A 19,746-nucleotide genomic window follows, 5' to 3' on the forward strand; every position below is an offset into this window, starting at 1 on the left:
ACAGATCAAAAGACTCTGAAAGATACCAACATTCAGGCACTGTCTTTGCTAACCAGTAATATTCATACACTCTGTGAACTGATACCATATGAACATGAGTCTTTAAAAAAAAACACAGGAAATTCACATTGTAACTAATTAAGCATGATTTCCAACTTCTTTTAGTAGCAAAACAAGATTAGCCACTATATTTATTTTGCTATGAACTTAATGAAAACTCCAGTAAGTTTAAAATTTGTAAAAGTACATGCTCATAATCACATCTATTTTGTGACAGGTTATTTAGGCTTACAAACTGATTTGAGATAGTGCTGTTGTTATGCAGTTTGAGTCAGGAGACCTTGCTGGATTTACCTCTAAACTGCACCTTTCAATTGGGCCCTGCTCCTTTGCAAGGCATAATATCATGTTTCCTTCAGTGATGACATCTCTGCCTCCTCCTTCCATTGTTGGTCTCTGTGACTCCTCACAGGGGCCCTGGGATTCTCATTCTCCTTGTACTTTGCAGAGGCTGTACAGGCCCAAGGCTGCCTGCTCAGAGCTCTGACAATGGGCTTTCCTGGGGGCGGGGCATGAGTGCATCCCAAAGGAGACTAAGTAGAAAGAAGGGGCTGCAGCAAAACTCCTCATCTTCCAGGGGATCCAGGAGATCCAGGTCCTTGGTAAGCATTTTCAAGCAGTAAACAACATTCTAATGATGTAAAATGCATCATGCAACCTTCAACCACTCATGTGAGCAGTCTGATATATTCTAAAGAGTAAGAAAACTTACATTTCCTGGATTTGCATTCTAAGGTATTAGTGATGCATTGTGTGGTCACTGCCCATTCCTTAAGGCTGGTGCTCGTGGAGACATCAGCATGACTCAGTCGCCAAACTGCCAGATGGTGTCTGCAGGAGAGAAGGTCATCATCAACTGCAAGTCCAGCCAGAGTCTCTTATCCAGTTAACTCCAGAAGAACGAACTAGCCTGCTAGCAGCAGAAACCAAGACAGGCTCCTAACCTCTTCATTTACTGACATCCATCTGAGCAACTGGGGTCCCTGAGAGATTCAGGGGAAGCAGCTCCGGGACAGATTTCATCTCAGCAGCAGCAGCCTCCAGGCTGAGAACGTGGGACATTAGTATGGTGGGCAATATGAAAGCAGCCTCCAATATAAGATTCAGCCTCCAACACCAACTTCCTCCCCAGGGCCACAGGGGAGTGAGCTCCTGCTGTCCCAGCTGCTTCCTCCCTGCCCTGCCCTGTCTCTCCCTTGTCTGTAGAACAGACCCCATCTCCTACTTCACTGTGGAGCATGAACTAGCATCCAGAGAAGGCTGAGTGGAGCAGCCTCTCCTGGGTCTTTTACACAAGGAATCCAGGTTATAAAGACTCTCTCCCTCTGGGTACATCAGAAAATTTCAATCTCAGCACTGCGCTTTCAAGCCCTTCCAGATTCCCACAAGAACTCACAAGACTCACTCTGTGTCTTGGGCAAAACTACCCATGTGCCATGAGATTTGAATGTCAGAAGACAAATTCTGAATCATTCACCTGCACATGCTGGCTAACCCATAGGCAACACTGAGGACAGGGGAGCCCCCTGGGAGGCTGCAGGCAGCTGAGAGCATCAGCTGCAGGGCTGAGAACCACAGGTTTAGTTGATTGTTCCCTCTGTGGCAGAGGGGCATTGGATTCTGAAAGAACACAGAATCCCATATTTCTACAAACACTGCCTCTTATCCACATATTTTGACAATGTTCAAATCTATAACTTGGATTTTAACAAACTGTGTTTAATATTTCTGCTTGAAATATTCAAAATGCTTAATCTTTTACTGTATGACTCCAAAGAAAGTTGTAATGTTGAGTGCTCAGACATAGCACTTCTTTCCTTTAGTTTGGTAGAAACATGGGTACATCAGTGCTGCAGGCACCAAGTAGGAGAAAACAGGAGGCTACAAAGGATCCCCAGGGGCCTTTCCACGTATTTTGCAGGGACTACGGAAATTGATTGCATCTGAAAAAACTCTTTGCAGATAGAGGCTACATAGCAGGAAGCTGGAGGAACCCAGACTCACATTTAAGCTTTCCTGTGCTTGTATTTTTTTTCAGGTTGTATCACTGTATTAGTACTACTACTCCAACTATAAGCTCCAAAACAGTAGTAGATTCCAGCATCCTCAGCCTTCACAGGGTTGATGGTGAGAGTGTATGATGTCCCAGATCCACTGCCCTTGAACCTCGAATCGACCCCAGGGGCTAAATTGGATGCATCATAGATCAGGAGCTTTGGAGGTTGCCCTGGTTTCTGCTGATACCAGGATAGATTGCTGTAAACACTCTCACTCGTCTTGCAATTGATGGTGACTGTGCCTCCCACCTTTGCAGACACCGTGGTTGGAGTCTGGGTCACCTCAAAGGCACGTGTGGCACCTGAGAAGGGAAACACAAACACAAACATCCACTCTCATCATCATGTTCATACAGCAGAGACAGGAAGTTTCAGTCAGCACTGACCACAAGTCAAGAATTCAATTTCTGTGCTGCTGTCCTTCCTCACCTGGGAGCCAGAGCAGCAGGAGCCCCAGGAGCTGAGCAGTGGCCCTCATGTCCATGCTGTGTCCTGATTGGCACTGACTCCTGCACAGGGCATGAGCAGCCTGCTCATAAGTGTGTAGGGCAGTGGGCTGTGTCCTGGGCACTTGTAAAATAGCAGGGGAAGTGGCATTGCTGTTCCAAGCACAAGAGCCCAGCTCATCTCATACTTGAGTACAGGGAATGTGTCTCCAGGTACCCAGATCACCCCCTGAGATGCACTAATTTACCTACAAAAGACATGATCCTCTGACACACATTATGTGACATAGGCTTTTGAGGGGCTGTTGACAAACTCTTAAAATACTTAGAAATAATTTGCTGCAGATGGATACACAATAATATAGGAGAGGGCTCTTGTGCCCAGATACTGTCTTGACATGAGGACCTCTGCAATACAATTTTCTGCCATTGGCTGTCTTTTCATGAACTTTTCCAGCAAAAAGCTCTGACTACTACTGTGAGATGCCATGACTGCACCTGTCCTCAGTTTCTGTATTCTTCTCTAAGTATCTGGGTTAGGTTGCACAACTACACCATTAGATGAGTTGACTCCAAGAAATTTCTGTACAAGACAAAAGATTCTTCAGGGGAGTCTCCTGGTTAGTTTAGCTGAGCTACAGTACCACCACTGGGGCTCAAGTAGACCATCTCTGGAACCTGGAAGTTACAGAGCAGGTGAGGAGCTAGCCCAGGAAAAAGACCAATTTATTTAAGATTTATTTATTTTTATTGGAAAGTCAGATATACAGAGAGGAGGAAAGACAGAGAGGAAGATCTTCCGTCCAATGATTCGCTCCCCAAGTGAGCGCAACGGCCGATGCTGTGCCAATCTGGAGCCAGCAGCCAGGAACCTCCTCCAGGTCTCCCAGTTTGTTGCAGGGTCCCAAGCGTTGGGCCATCCTCGACTGCTTTGCCAAGCCACAAGCAGGGAGCTGGATGGGAAGTGGAACTGCCGGAATCATAACTGGTACTCATATGGGATCCTGGCGCATACAAGGCGAGGACTTTAGCCAACAGGCCATGCCGCCGGGCCCAAGACTAATTTATAAACACAAATAACTTATATGAGGGTACCTGCTGCTTGGTGCAGGACTAGCTCATGCACTGAAAGTGCCTCATTTCTCTTCCTATCTTTACTAGAGTGAAGGGAGGTTGGGAACACTCACCTTCTCCCTGCCCAGTAGTCTCCATTGTGCCAAGCTAGTGCCAATAACATGAGCAATATCTTGGTTCTTCATTTTCACACCTGTATAGCACATTTCAATCTTTGCTCCAGTCACTCAGTCTGCATCACTAGATATGACAAGGAGGTGACTATCTTAGTACCAACGAGCCGGGAACAGGGTGGAATTGGTCGGGTAACACTAAGCATGAGCACAGCCACATTACAAACTCCAGCCTTCCACCTGGGATCTGAACTGTAAGAGAACCTAGTAGCACAGAGCCTTCCATGACTGGAGAGATGAAAACTTCCCTTTCAGATGGTATACACACATCATTTTTGGGGCAGTATAGCAATACTACACCATCCTTCCCCTTCACTGTTCTCTGCTGACTCCTTCCACTCCTGCCTGGGCTACACTTTGCTCTCTCAGCTGGGGAGGCAGCTCAGCCTGCACACATGCAAACCACAGGACCTGGTATGAGCAGCCCTAGGGAACCCTCTGTGCCAAGAACCCCAACTCCCTCACTCTCAAATCTTCAACCCTGAGGCTTTCCCAGTTTTAAATATATGGTTATCATTCAATAATCCTTAGGACAACTGATATACTTAAAGTATGATATGATATGATATGATATGATATGATATGATATGATATGATATGATATGACATTGTAGCATTTTATATAACATGAAATACATTTCTCTTCATTATAAGGAAGACAACTAGCGTCAGAGCAGAGTTATGACGGTGATGATTCTTAAGATTGACGGAGGAAGAGACCATAGAACAGGACATGTGGGGCATCCTGAAGACAGAAGAACAGGCACTTGGATCATCCTCCCTCCGTTGCTGCCAGAAGGTGCATAGCACTATTACCTGCTTGGTGTTGCCCTAAAGATATCTCTGACCTCCTGAACTCTGGTGAAGGCACACTTGTGTCCTTTTTATCAAAACTATAAAATAGTTTATTACAGTCAGTATTATCAAACAAATGCAAATACTGATGATATCTTTCACAACTGTGAGTGTGTGACTAAGATCCTCAAAAATGTCACCTTGAGCTCATTAGTGTCACCTGTAACAGAAGACAAGCGAAGCTGTTTGTAAGGTGAGGGAGCCCAAAATTCTGCTTAGAAACAGAATCTCTTTAATGAAGTGTCTTCATCATCTATTCCCAATTCTGGAATGCGAAGGCTCAGCTAACACAGTAATGAAGGGTGGAAGAGGGTCTAAATTGGTTGCTTTTACATTTTAGCAAAGGCAGAATTATAGAAAATATGAGAGGACAGCTCTGAGTCTGAGGAATGAGAAGGGACAGACAAGATGTGATAAGGGATGGGGATGAGAGATGTGCCTCTGTCCACAAATCTGAAAAATCACCTGAAATTCATAGATGATCTGAGAGAGTTGAATGACATAAAAAAAATTACAGAAGGGACTGGATTTAAGATTTGGGTCAACATGGAGTAGAAGTGGGGCAGCAAGAACCAGAGATTTCACATCACACTACTTCTGTCTTGTGCCTTTCCTGTAGACTATAACCTCAAATATGGAAAGATCTTGGCCATGTGAAAGGAAGATATTTAATGATATATTCAGCTGGGTTCAAATTTCAGATCTCCACACTTACTCACTATGTGTCTTTGGGCAAATAACCTAGGTACTCTGCAACATGAAAATTGGGATCAAATAAACTGTATGAAATCCTATTTCTTTACAAGATTTCTAATGTTTGTGCTTTTCTCTATGAATCCAAAATCTATAGGAGATGGAGTACTCGAGCTTAAAAATAATTTTTTTTCTTTAAATCAGTAGAGAAATATTCATGCCAGTGCTGCAAATTCAAGGAGAAGAAAAGAGGGGGTGCTGCACAGAAGCCCCATGGTCACTTCAACAAAGCTTCAGGAGCCTTGAGGTGTGGCTACATCACACAATCCTTCTCAGTAAATGGAGGCTCCAGAAGGAGCAGCTGAGGCAGCCCAGACTCATATTTCTACTAAATGAACAATAGGTTATAGACTAAATCAAAGAGAAAATGAAACAATTGCTTGAAACAAATGAAGCCATCAAAACAACGTATCAAAACTTATGGGGCATTGTCGAAGCAGTGTTCAAAGGAAATTTTATCTCAATGCCTATGTTAAGAAGTTAGAAAAATACCGAGTAAATGAGCTAACATTACAGTTGAAGGCGCAAGAAAAACAACAGCAAAGCAATCCCAAGATTAGCAAGAAAAAACCAAATAACCGAAAAAGGAAGAAAATAGACCAAATAAAGACCAAAATGATAATGCATAAGATCAATGACTCAAAGAGCTGGTTCTTCGAGGAAATCAACAAAATAGACTTCCCACTAGCACAACTGATCAAAAAAAGGAGCGGGGAAGGGGGAGATACAAATCAATAGGTTCAGAGACAAAAAGAGAATGTAACATCAGATACCTCAGACACAGAATTATTAGCAACTATTATAAGCAAATATATGACAACAAATTATAAGCAAATATATGACAACGAATCAGAAGACCTAGAAGAAATGGGCAGATTTTTGGAAACATAACAAAAGTGAATCATGAGGCAATTGATCATCTAAATAGGCCTATAACACAGACTGAGATTGAATCCACAATTAAATCACTCCCTACCCAGAAAGCCCATGGGCCATATGGCTTCAGAAGTCTACTAAATGTTTTAAAAAGGACTTACCCCAATCCTCCAAAAACTATTCCAAATAATAGAAAGGGAGGAAATCCTTCCAAAGTCTTTCTATGAAAAATATATCACCTTAATACCAAAGCCAGATTGAGTCACAACAGAAAGAAAACTCCAGACCGATAGCCGTGATGAACATAGATGCAAAGATCATCAGCAAAATACTAGCCAACAGCATCCAACAGTACATCAAGCAGCTCATTCACTCAAATAGGGAACATTTATTCCCGGCTTGTAGAGATGGCATAGCTTTGAGAAATCAATAAAAGTGACACACCATATCAACCAATTGGAAAATAAAAACCATATAGTCATCTCAGTAGATGCAGAGAAAGCATTTTATAAAATCCAACATCACTCCATGTTTAAAAACTGCAACTAAGATAAGCATAGAAGAACATTCTATATCAAAATCAATGCAATACATTTAAAAAATGACATCATCAATCTAAACAGGAAAGACTGGATGATTTTCCGATAAGATCTGGAACTAGACAAGGATGTCCTCTCTTACCACTGCTATTCAACACAATATTGGAAGTCCTTCCCTGAGCTATTAGGCAAGAAAGACAAATTATATGAATTCAAATCATAAATGAGGAATTGAAATTATCCCTGTTTGCAGATCACATAATTCTCTACTTTGGTGAGTCAAAAGACTCAATCAAGTGACTATGGGAACTCCTAAGAGACTTTGACAGGGTAGCAGGATACAAAATTAATGAACATAAACCAATTGCACTAACACACACAAATAACTCAATGGCTGGGCATGAAATTGTTAACTATAGTCTCCCTTAAAACAGCAGAGAGAAATCTTAAACACTTTGGAATTAATCTAACCAAAGATGTGGAAGATGTCTGTGATGAAAATTATGCAACATTAGGGCCTGGCGGCATGACCTAGTGGCTAAAGTCCTCGCCCTGAATACCCAGGATCCCATATGGGTGAGGTTTTAGTCCCGGCGGCTCCACTTCCCATCCAGCAACCTGCTAGTGGCCTGGAAAGGCAGTCGAGGATGGCCCTAAGCCTGGGACCCTGCACCATACGCGCATGGGAGACCTGGCTCCTGGCTTCAGATTGGCTTAGTATTGGCCATTGCGCTCATTTGGGCAGTAAATCATCAGATGGAAGATCTTCATCTCTGTCTCTCCTCATCTCTGTATATCTGACTTTGTAATAAAAATAAATAAAAATTTTTAAAAAGAAAATTATGACACATTTAAGAAAAAAGAAACATAAGATGGCCCAACATGTTGGTCTAGCAGCTAAGGTCCTCGCCTTGAAAATTCTAACAGATTCTAACCCTGGCAGCTACACTTCCCATTCAGCTCCCTTGTGGCCTGAGAAGCAATCAAGGATGGGCCAGAGCCTTGGGATTCTGCACCCTCATGGGAGACCTGGTGAAGCTCCAGGCCCCTGGCTTCAGATCAACTCAGTTCCAGCCTTTGTGGCCACTTGGGGAGTGAATCATCTGACAGAAGATCTTCCTCTCTATTTCTAATCCTCTCTGTATTTCCGACTTTCCAATAAAATGAATCTAAAAAAAAAAAAAAAAAAAAAAAGACAGAAAAAGCCTGGGGCTCAGCTATCAGAGTATGCGTGTGGAAGAGGTTATGATTTGTTTGCTTCTTGCTTCCATAATAGGAGAAAATAAAATCAAAGACAATTGGAGAGGACAAAGATGAGTCCAAGGGATGAGAAGGGGTAGAGCAGATGAGGAAAAGGTCAGGGAAGCGAGATACAACTTTCCCCACAAATCTGAAATGTAATCACCTGTGGTGTGGGAAGATTTTGAGACAGCTGTATGCGCAAGACAAATTGCAAAGAGGGCTGGATTAAAGATCTGGAGCAACGCAGAACCAAGCAGGTCAGCATGAACCTGGATTTCATTTCACACTGCTCTTCCTGTGCCCTGTCTATAGTTGGAGCCTCTAATATGGAGTGAACATGGTTGTGTGGAAGAAAAATATGTGAATATATATGGCCCTGAGTTAAAATACAATTCTCAATTCAGAATTTTCATGGAGAATGAAACTGTGTGTCCAGAGATTTGAAAGTCAGAAGACAAATTCTGGACCATACATCTACGCTTGCAGGCAGACACAGGGATGAAGGAGTGTGGAACCACCTGTGAGGCTGCAGGCAGCTGAGAGCATCAGCTCCAGGGATAAGGACCACAGTGTCAGTTCACTGAACCTTCTCTTGCAGAAGAGGCTTTAAATAAGGAGAGAACACAAAAGTTCATGTCTCTAGGATTACCATCCCTGATCCCAACATTCCCAGAACATTGAAGTATAATTTGAAATCTGGTAAACTCTGCTTAATGTTTCTGCTTGAAATGTCCAAAATAATTACATTTTTATTGTTTAAATCAAAAAGCATACTGTAACATTGAGTGCACAGGTGTAATCAGTTCTTCCTTTTAAATCAAAAGAAACATGGGCATTTAAGTGATGCAGTTACCAACAGAAGGAAAAGACCAGGTACCGTCAACGAATGACTACATCTAAAAATGACTCTAAGCAGAGACAGGCTCCAGAAAGAGCAGCTGGGGCAGCACAAACTCACACTTCTGCTTTCCTGCTGGCTTTGGTACAGAACTGTATCACTGTGAGAGTACCATTACTATCACTATAATACCCTTGACAGTAGTAGATTCCAGCATCCTCAGCCTGCACCCCGTTGATGGTGAGAGTGTATGATGTCCCAGATCTACTGCTCTTGAACCTGTCAGGGACCCCATCGGCTAATTTGGATGCCTGATAGATCAGGAGCTTTGGAGGTTGCCCTGGTTTCTGCTGAAACCAGGCTAACCTATTGTTGCTGCTAACACTCTGACTCGTCGTGCAATCGATGGTGACTGTGTCTCCCACCTTTGCAGACACCGTGGTTGGAGTCTGGGTCACCTCAAAGGCACATCTGGCACCTGAGAAGGGAAACACAAACACAAACATCCACTCTCATCAACATGTTCATACAGCAGAGACAGGAAGTTTCAGTCAGCACTGACCACAAGAGGAGTCAGTTCCTGGTGCTGTCCTTCCTCACCTGGGAGCCAGAGCAGCAGGAGCCCCAGGAGCTGAGCAGGGGCACACTCATGTCCATGCTGTGTCCTGATTGGCACTGACTCCTGCACAGGTTGAGAGCACCTGCTCATAAGTGCCAAGGGCAGTGGGCTGTGTCCTGGGCACATTTAAATAGCAAAGGAAGTGATATTGCTGTGCCATGCAGAAGAGCCCAGCTCATTCATAGCTGAACACATGGGAAGGATCTACAAACACCCAAGCTGCACACCATGCTGCCCTCAATTACCTACAGAGTACACAACCTTCTCTGGACACATTATGTGACATAAGGCATTTGAGGGGCTCTTGAAAAAATCTAAAAGACCCCAAGGACATGAGGGAGTCATCTACTCTTGTTTAATTAGCTTTATTTCATTTTACAGAAATACTTGTTATCATGCAATATACAATACCATTCTATATGATAAGTATTTCAATTCCTCACCCTGCCCTCAAATCTTTCAATGCTTTACTTACTACTGACACATTTCTAGGAGTCTGAAATTGTTTCGTTTAACTTATTTAGAAAAGAGAAGAGGGCTTTATATATCATCAGGTGCCACAATATTAACACTCAGACACTGTTACCATCTGAACGAGAAGCAATTTACTGCAGAAAGATGCACCATAACACAGGAGGCTTTTATGCCGAAACTAAATGGGCTGTCCCTTTGTTGACATGAGGACCTCTGCAATACAGTTCTCTGCCATTGGCTGTCATTTCCTGAACTTCACCATGAAGCGCTGAATACTGGTGTGAAATTCAATGATTACAACTATCATCAGTGTTTGCATTCATCTGTAGCCTCTACCTGAATCAGGATCCACAAGACACATTAGAGGAGTTCATATTCGGAAAAAAATTCTCTCCAAAAGACAAAGCCACAGGGGAGTCTCCTGGTTAGTTTCACTGAGCTGCAGTATCTACCACTGGGGCTCAGGCGACTGTCTCAGGCACCTGGCACAAGGAGAACAGGTGAGGAGGTAGCCCAGGTGAAACACAAATTTGTTAAAACATCTAACTTAGATGACAGTACCTGGTGTTTGGTGCAGGATCAAGTCATGAACTCAAAGTGCCTCCTTCCACTTCTACTCTTCATCAGGATCAGGACAGGATGGGGGCACTCGCCTTCTCCCTGCCCAGGAGTTTCCACTTTGTCATGCTAGTGACAGTAACCTGAGCAATCCATTGGACTGCAACAGACTTGGGACCAGGTTTGCACCCTCTGTGTCTCACATCTTGAGCTCTGCTCCAGTCGTGCAGTCTGCATCACTACCGTATGACAACAAAGTCACCCTCTCAGTGCCAGGGGTCTGTGGACTGGAGAGGTGGTGGGTATTACTGAGGCATGAGCACACGTGACCAAACTATAGTGTAGCCACATCACAAACTCCTGCTGCCCTTTGGAGTCTCATTTGAAAGGGAACCTAGTAGCACCGAGCCTACCAGTATCAGAAGGAAGAAAACTGCCTTGTCAGATAAATTATACACATCATTTATGGGGGACGATAGCAGGATGACCACAACCTAAAAAGAGAACCACATGACAGAACAAGAAGTTGTTAATTTCCCTTTAAAGCAGGATCTCGAGATCCATGGACAACTACCGCCAGTCAAATGGTTACAGCATAATTCCGATTGAATGGAGACTGTAAGGTTGACTATCTCAGCCAATGGACAAGGGAAGGATTGAAACGTCCTTGGATCAGTGAGCTTGACAGCACTTCACAACAATTAAATTCACCTGGGCAGAACCCTCAGAGTGCACAGAAAATTGGGACCCTGGGTTGATATCAGCTGGTGATTCCCCATCCCAGGAACTGAGGTGGTGGGGAGGCTGGTTATGGTTTCTCCCCTTATATCCTCCCTTCTCCCAGAAGCTGGAAGAAAATTTTGATACAGTGATCACACCCACTTTTTTTTTAAGGATTTATTTTTATTATTTTTTTATTGGAAAGGCGGATATACAGAGAGGAGAGAGAGAGAGGAAGATCTTCCATCCGATGATTCACTCCCCAAGTGAGCGCAACAGGCCGATACTATGCCAATCCGAAGCCAGGAGCCTCTTCCGGGTCTCCCACGCGGGTGCAGGTTCCCAAAGCCCTGGGCCGTCCTCGACTGCTTTCCCAGGCCACAAGCAGGGAGCTGGAAGGGAAGCAGGGCTGCCGGGATTAGAACCGGCGCCCATATGGGATCCCGGGTGTGCAAGGCGAGGACCTTTAACCACTTGCGCCACCGCGCCGGGCCCCACACCCACTTTTTATTATCATGGGATCCTTCCCAACCTGATCAACTGCATAAACTTCATCAAAAATAAAAAAGAAGGGGTTGTGATATTTGCATATTTGTTTCCACATAGGAGGGTAAAAATACAACGACAGAGAACATGACAGGACATGACTGAGTCCTTGGGATGAGAAGGAACACAACAGATGAGGAAAGGGTCAGGGATGAGCGATGTGCCGGTGCCCACAATCATTCACTGGAACCACCTGTGGTGTGGGCAGCTTTTGAGAGTTTTCTATGGCAGGCAACAGTGCAGAGAGGGTTGGCTTTAAGATGGGAGTCAACATAGATGAAACACAGGCAGCAGCAACAACAGGTTTCGCTTCATTCTGGATTTGTCTTATGCCTTTGCTATAGATAACAGCTTCAAATATGGAGTGAACATGGCCATGAGGAAGGACATATTTAACAATATATTGGCCTGGGTTCAAATCTCAAATATCCACACTTGTTCGCCATGAGTCTTCATTCAAAAACACATAAGCTCTGAGATCTGAAAGTCCCCAGAAGGGAATTCTATACCATCTGTAGGCACCTGCAGGCCAATCCAGGCATGGAGATGAGGACTGGAGAACACAGCCTTGCTCTAGGTGAAAGCTGAACCTCGCCTGCAGGGGCAGATTGACATGTTCCCCATATGGCCTCCAGGGGGAAGCCATTACCCCTTAGATCTGGTAGGAATGGGAGATCAGTGAGAACTTGAGACTCAACTGTCCTGGTCTACCCTCCTGAGGAACAGCGGATTTTCTACATTCTAAGTGTTGTATTTTTTTATTTAGAGGATGTATAACTTTGGCAATGTAAAGTAAATTCAAATTATGTCACCATAAAAATGAAAAGGAAACGACCTTAAATAGACAGAGACCAATAAGAAAAGCTCAGAACAGACAGGAAACAGTCAGCTTGTACTCCCATTTACCCTGCGAGGTAGGACACAAAGATTAGCTACTACTCACTAAGGTATTGAAGATTTCTCTGCACACCCCTCCTAAAACTGTTCTGATCCTCATTTGACAAAATTTGGCATGTTTGAGTTATAAACCTGTTTGGACTATCCTAAAATTTGTGTAGTTCAATAAAAATCAAGCTTCAATACTCTAAGATGCTAAATATAAAAATGAAAATAGACACAAGACAACTGAATAGTACCCGATAACTATTTTAAGATGGCAGAATAATGTATAGACATGTTTAAACGGACGGAGAAATATTTAATCAGGATGAAGCACAGACGGCACATTCCAAGAAATAGGTGAAGAAAGAACAACAGCAGAGGGGCACCTGTAGACTGACAGACATGGGAAAGCAACAAAAACAATGCTGTGGTCTTGCAGTGACTGATACTCCTGTGCCATTCAGCTAATGGCAATCTGAACTCCACTAGAAACCAGGTAGGAAGGGAGTTTCACTTGGAGCTTGGGAGGTGAACCTGGACAGAGAACTGTCTGTCCTGCTGGTATGTTTGATTGGACCAAGAGCAGAGACAAAGCAGCACATCCCAGACAGTCAGTCCAGGCACAGGGTGGATTTCACAGCCCACTCAGCTCCCTAGAGCTGAATTGGGTGCCATTTTGCTTAAAGAGGCAAAGACAAGAGAAAGGACTGAGCTGGGAGTGAACTCATTTCTTAACTCAGTGAACTGCAACAACATGGCATTCTGCAGGTTCCACCCAAGGCAGGTCTGGGTAGCATTCAGACATGACAGCCAGCAGATCAAAAATGCTTTTGGGGACATGTCATGTGCAATTTTGTACCGTGTGCCAAAAGTTTTAGGACTGCAGGGAACAACAGTGAACTGCACATGTGCTAGCTTGCAGGAACTCACTGAGTTCAGTGTATTGCACTGGTCCCACAGGAAAATAATACTGACTGTGGCATCGTATCTGTCAAAATTGGTCTGTGTGGCACCAAGACCTAACAGCCAATGGGTTCCAGAAAGATCAGCACCAACAACAACCTAGCTGTATAGGACACCTGGTGTCTCCCTAATCCTGGGACCTGCTCCAACTGGAAGTGGGAGAAAGGTGGCAGAGACAACAGTGCAACCTCAACATGACACCACAGGAGGTGGAGACTGGTGAGCCAAGAGCTGGGGTTACATAGAACATCATGGAAATCTAATGTAAGAACCAGACCTGAAATTTGCTGCATGGAGTAGCACAACTGGCTGCAAGCAAAGAGCTGTGTACCAACAGCAATAAATAAAATCAAACTGTAGACCTGTGGGTGATACAACTTAGAAACCTGCAATAACCAAGAGCAAAAGGAGATTGAATAGCAAAACAAATATTACTGAAGACTGACCTGCAAAGGAGCAAAACCCTATGCTGGGGGGGTGGGGGAGGGGTTGGGTATGGTCCCGCAGCCGCCATGAGGCTGTAGTGTAACTACATGAACTGGACATGCAACTTATAGGCAATAGATTCAGAGCAGCGTTAGACAATAGTAAAAACTACAAAGACATACAGGGGGAATCAGGAAAGACACTAATAATCTATTATCAGTGGATCATATGCACAGAATAGGGGAGAGCCCCAGAGCGGAGCAGCAGGACAGGAGGAGGCTTGTATCCCAATCATAAGGACTCCCGAATCCCCACCAACGTCTATCAGAATGGGCATCAAGGACTTCATCACAACTGCCAAAGAGAACTCGAGGAAATGGAATGCCTTCGGAGGCCGAGAAACCAGAGGACATCCTTCCCCACTCTTTGGACATACTACACGAGATAGAAGAAGCCCAAGTCCTTCCTCATAGGATCCAAAGTCATCGGAACAACAGCCAGGAACCACGAGTGGTCCTCAGAATCAGAAGAATAATAAACTTCCTTCGGGACAAGGGAGAGGAGCTTTCTCCAGTCCTTACTTAGTTCCAGCTCTTGGCCCCCACCCTCTACAATGACCAACAGGGTCACTCCAGAACCCCTCCCCAAACTCACACACACACACACACACACACACACACACACACACACACACACACACTCACATATACACACAAATTGGAATAGATAAGCAGAGAACAACAAAGAAAGATTGGTCATCTTGGACTCACACATACTCTACTAGGTAGAACACAAAGAACAAGTACTCCTCACCAAGGTATGAAAGATTTTCTGCATAACCCCCCCTAAAACTGTTATGAACCTCAATTGTTTAAATGTCATTGAAATAGTCGCAGGAGGTTGTTAAGAACTTACATGTAATTTTAACATATTGTTTACTCAACACTATGTCAATTAATTCCAGAACGATATATATTGTTGCTGCTGGGGCTTTTAATTGATCGAGTTCTTGCTCTCTTGATCCCTACCTTCAGACCAGAGAAGGTCTCCCCAAGAAGCAGATGAACTTATCTGGATAATAGATGCTAGACTCTATGCTTGCTATATGTTTACAATGAAGGTGTCTCAACTGAACTTGATCTATGGTCTCACAACACACCATGGTGGGGAGGGATGGGGGAGCTGTAGGGGGAATCCCAGTACCTATGGAACTGTGTCTCATAATACAATGTAGTCAATAATTTAAAAAATAAATTTAAAAAACCCTATGCCGGGCCCGGCGCGGTGGCGCAAGTGGTTAAAGGTCCTCGCCTTGCACACCCGGGATCCCATATGGGCGCTGGTTCTAATCCCGGCAGCCCCGCTTCCCTTCCAGCTCCCTGCCTGTTGCCTGGGAAAGCAGTCGAGGACAGCCCAAAGCTTTGGGACCCTGCACCCACGTGGGAGACCCGGAAGAGGCTCCTGGCTTCGGATTGGCATAGTATCGGCCCGTTGCGCTCACTTGGGGAGTGAATCATCGGACGGAAGATCTGCCTCTCTGTCTCTCCTCTCTGTACATCCGCCTTTCCAATGAAAAAATAATAAAAATAAATCTTTAAAAAAAAAACCCTATGCCAACCTCAGAGTTAACTGAGGAAGACATCATGAAAATGGGGGGCACAGAATTCAGAAAATTCATTATAAAGCTTCTGATCAACAATGAGAAGCACATACAAGAGTTCAAAGAATTTAAGGAATATCCTACACACAAAAGCAGCAATAAAGCAAATCAAGGCTGATATATCAGAAATTAAGAACACAATAGAGCAAATTGATAGTACAGTGGAGAGTCTCCAAAATAAAATGAAACAAGCAGAAGAAAGAATCTCAGAATTGGAAGATATTTCCTGTCACCAGGGGGAGACAAAGAAAAAGCTGGAAGCAGAGCTCGATCAGGCGAAAAAAAAAGTATTCAAGAATTGAAAGACACTATTAACAGAACTAATCTAAGAGATATGGGAGTCTCAGAAGTTGCAGAAAGAGAAACTGGTTTTATAAATACTTTTAATAAGGTAATAAGGGAATTTTCCCTAATCTAGAGAAAGAATTGGGAAACAACATCCAGGAGGGGTATAGAACACCCAACAGGCTTGATCAAAAATGATCTTCACCAAGACACATGATCATCAAGCTCTCTTCAATCGAACATTAGGAAAAGATCCTTAAATATGCACAAGAAAAAAAAATCAATTGACATATAGGGGAATGCCAATTAAACTCACAGGAAACTCTACAGGCAAGAAGAGAATGAAGTGACATATTCCAGATTCTAAAAGAAAAAAATTGTCAGCCCAGGATAACATATCCCACAAAGCTTTCTTTTGTCTTTGAAAATGAAATAAAATTCTTTCACAGTACTGAAAATTTAAAAGAATTTGCATCTTCCAAACCTGCCCTACCAGGTAAATGAAAGGTAACTTATTGGTAATAGGCTCAAAACCACAATAGACATCATTTAAACTACAAAGACATACAGGGGGAACTAAGAGCAATCCTGACAACCTACCAACAGGACGACATATGCAGAGAGCAAGGACTGACCCCAGAGTGGAGCACGAGGACAGGAAGAGGCCTGTATCCCACACCTGCAGACTTCATAAACCCCACTAAGGACTATCAATATGGGCACCAAGGACTGCATCCCAACTGCCAGAGACCACGGGGAACTGGAACGCCTTCGGAGCCTGCGAACTCAGAGGGCATCCCTCCCGGACTGGAACTACTACATGGGATGAAAGAAGCCCGAAATCTTCCTCGGGGGATCCAAGGACGTTGGAACAACAGCCAGGAACCCAGAGTGGTCCTCAGAATCAAAAGAACAGTAAACTCCCTTCAGGACTAAGGAAAGAAGCTTTCTCTTGTCCTTAGTTCCAACATTGGGTCTCCACCCTCTATGCAATGACTGTCAGGGTTGCTCCAGAGCCCCCCCTCCAAACACACACACATACATACACACAAACACACACAAACACATACACATTTGAATAGACAGAGAACAACAAGGAAAGTTTGGTCAGTATAGACTCAAACATGCTTTGCTAGGTAGGACACAGAACAAGCACTCCTCACCAAGATGCTGAAGATTTCTCTGCTCACCCCTCCTATAACGGTTATGTACCTTATATGGAGAAATGTCAATGTTGGGGCTTTGATTGATTGGCTTTACTCTGTTGACTCTACCTTCAGACCAGAGAAGGTCTCTCCAAAAAGCCGTTGAACTTATCTGGCCAATAATATGAGGATCACAATGCTTGGTATATGCTAGCAATGATGTAATCTCAAGTGAACTTGAACTGAGTCACGCAACACAGTAGAGGTATCTACCATGGGGGGGGAGGGTTTTGTGAGGGGTGGTGGGAATCCCAGTACCTATAAAACTGTGTCATATAATAAAATATAATTTAAAAAAAAAAAACTTTCTTCAATCAAACATTAGGAAAAGATCCTTAAATGTGCACGAGAAAAAAAAAATCAATTGACATATAGGAGAATGCCAACTAAACTCACAGGAGATCTCTCACAGGAAACTCTACAGGCAAGAAGAGAATGGAGTGACATATTCCAGATTCTAAAAGAAAACATATCCAGCAAAGCTTTCTTTTGTCTTTGAAAATGAAACAAAAATTTTCCACAGTAAAAAAAAAAAAAAAAGTTAAGAGTTTGCCTCTTCCAAACCTGCCCTACAAATGATACTTCAAGATGGTCTCTTGACAGAGAAGAGGAATAACACCCAACAAAACCAAAGGCAAATGTGAAAAACATCCCAGTAAAATGACGACAGAAGAATAAATCAATGAACAACCCATTCCTAAAATGACAGGACCAAATTTCTACCCATACTTATGAACCCTGAATATAAATGGCTTAAGCTCACTCAAATGTCATAGATTAGATGACTGGATTAAAACACAAACCCATCTATTTGTTGTCTAGAAGACACACATTTCACCAGCAAAAGTCAGCGGAATGTCTATCTCATGGATTTTGATGTTTTTGTTTTGTTAGTTTCATCTCTTCAAAACACTTTATTCCGATTAAATTCTTCAGTGACTCATAGATCATGCAGTAGCATCATCCTCAAGAAGATTCTTGATTTTCTTTCTCATTTCTTCAGCAACACATTCGTCATTCAGTAGCATGTTAGTTAACTTCATGGTGGTGTTAATTTCTTCTTTCTTCCTGTTGTTGATTTTGTTCTGTGGCTTCTCATTTAAGGGGATGTGTAGTAGCTGTGTAATGGAGACTGTCATATCTAGTAACATGTCATTTAACTTCATGGCATTCTAAACTTCTATTTTTCTTCCTGCTGTTGATTTTATATTGTGACTTTTCAATTAAGGGGATGTACAGTAACTATAAAATGGAGACTATCATATCCAGATGTGAGGACACAAGGCATTGTACATCTCTACTTTCAGACAAAGATGGACTTACAATGAAACTGTTTACTATGTCTTCACAATAGGATGCTGGACTCTCTGCCATTGTCCATGCCCACGATGATGGACATATGACTGTGTATGAAGAACTATGCTTTAGCAATGATATAGAGGAACTAGGTGGGGGAGGGGCATAAGAGAAATCCCAGGAGCTTCTGGAACTGTATCAAAAATGATATAAATAAATAAAAAGAATGTTGAGATTCTTCACCAGTCTACTAATCTATGACATTTGATGGATTAGTTTAAGCCATTTACATTCAAGGTTAGTGAGAATAGGAAGTAATTTGGTCCTGTCATTTAGCAATGACTTGTTCTTCGATTTAGTTTTCTGTTGTTATTTACTGGGATGTTCTTCACATTTGCCTTTAGTTTTGTTGGGTGCTATTCCTCTTCTTTTTCTAAAGAACATCATTGAGTATCATTTGTAGGGCAGGTTTGAAAGAGGCATATTCTTTTAACTTTTCTTTACTGTGAAAGAATTTTATTTCATGTTCAAAGACAAAGGAAAGTTTACATGCAGACCTTACCCTTTGAAGACATGAAAGAATGACTGCATCCAAGAATGACTTTCAACAGATAGAGGCTCAAGGTCAGAAAGCTGGGCAACCCGATCTCACACTTCTGCTTTCATGGGTGGTTTTTGTTCAGGCTTGTATCACTGTGTACCATCAGGATAACTATAAACACCATAACAGTAGTAGATTCCAGCATCCTCAGCCTTCACAGGGTTGATGGTGAGAGTGTATGATGTCCCAGATCCACTGCCCTTGAACCTCGGATCGACCTCAGGGGCTAAATCGGATGCACCATAGATCAGGAGCTTTAGACGTTGCCCTGGTTTCTGCTGATACCAGGATAAAACACTGTAAACATTCTGACTCGTCTTGCAATCGATGGTGACTGTGCCTCCCACCTTTGCAGACACCGTGGTTGGAGTCTGGGTCACCTCCAAGGCACGTGTGGCACCTGAGAAGGGAAACACAAACACAAACATCCACTCTCATCAACATGTTCATACAGCAGAGACAGGAAGTTTCAGTCAGCACTGACCACAAGGCAAAAATTCAGTTCCAGCTGTTGTCCTTCCTCACCTGGGAGGCAGAGCAGCAGGAGCCCTAGGAGCTGAGCAGTGGCTCTCATGTCCATGCTGTGTCCTGACTGATA

At 43.3% G+C, this 19,746-nt stretch overlaps 1 gene segment (V, D, J or C); it reads right to left on the reverse strand.

The window, feature by feature from the left end:
- The window catches only part of LOC121165095, a 49,306-nt gene extending 29,560 nt beyond the window's left edge, over nt 1–19,746 (reverse strand). The window contains 3 exon segments of the V gene segment in view: nt 2,227–2,366; nt 19,496–19,548; nt 19,674–19,746. Coding sequence covers nt 2,227–2,366; nt 19,496–19,548; nt 19,674–19,728 — 248 coding nt within the window.

Source organism: Ochotona curzoniae, unplaced genomic scaffold (assembly GCF_017591425.1).
Source record: "Ochotona curzoniae isolate NIBS_2020 unplaced genomic scaffold, NIBS_Ocur_1.0 contig_883, whole genome shotgun sequence".
Classification (NCBI taxonomy): Eukaryota; Metazoa; Chordata; class Mammalia; order Lagomorpha; family Ochotonidae; genus Ochotona; species Ochotona curzoniae.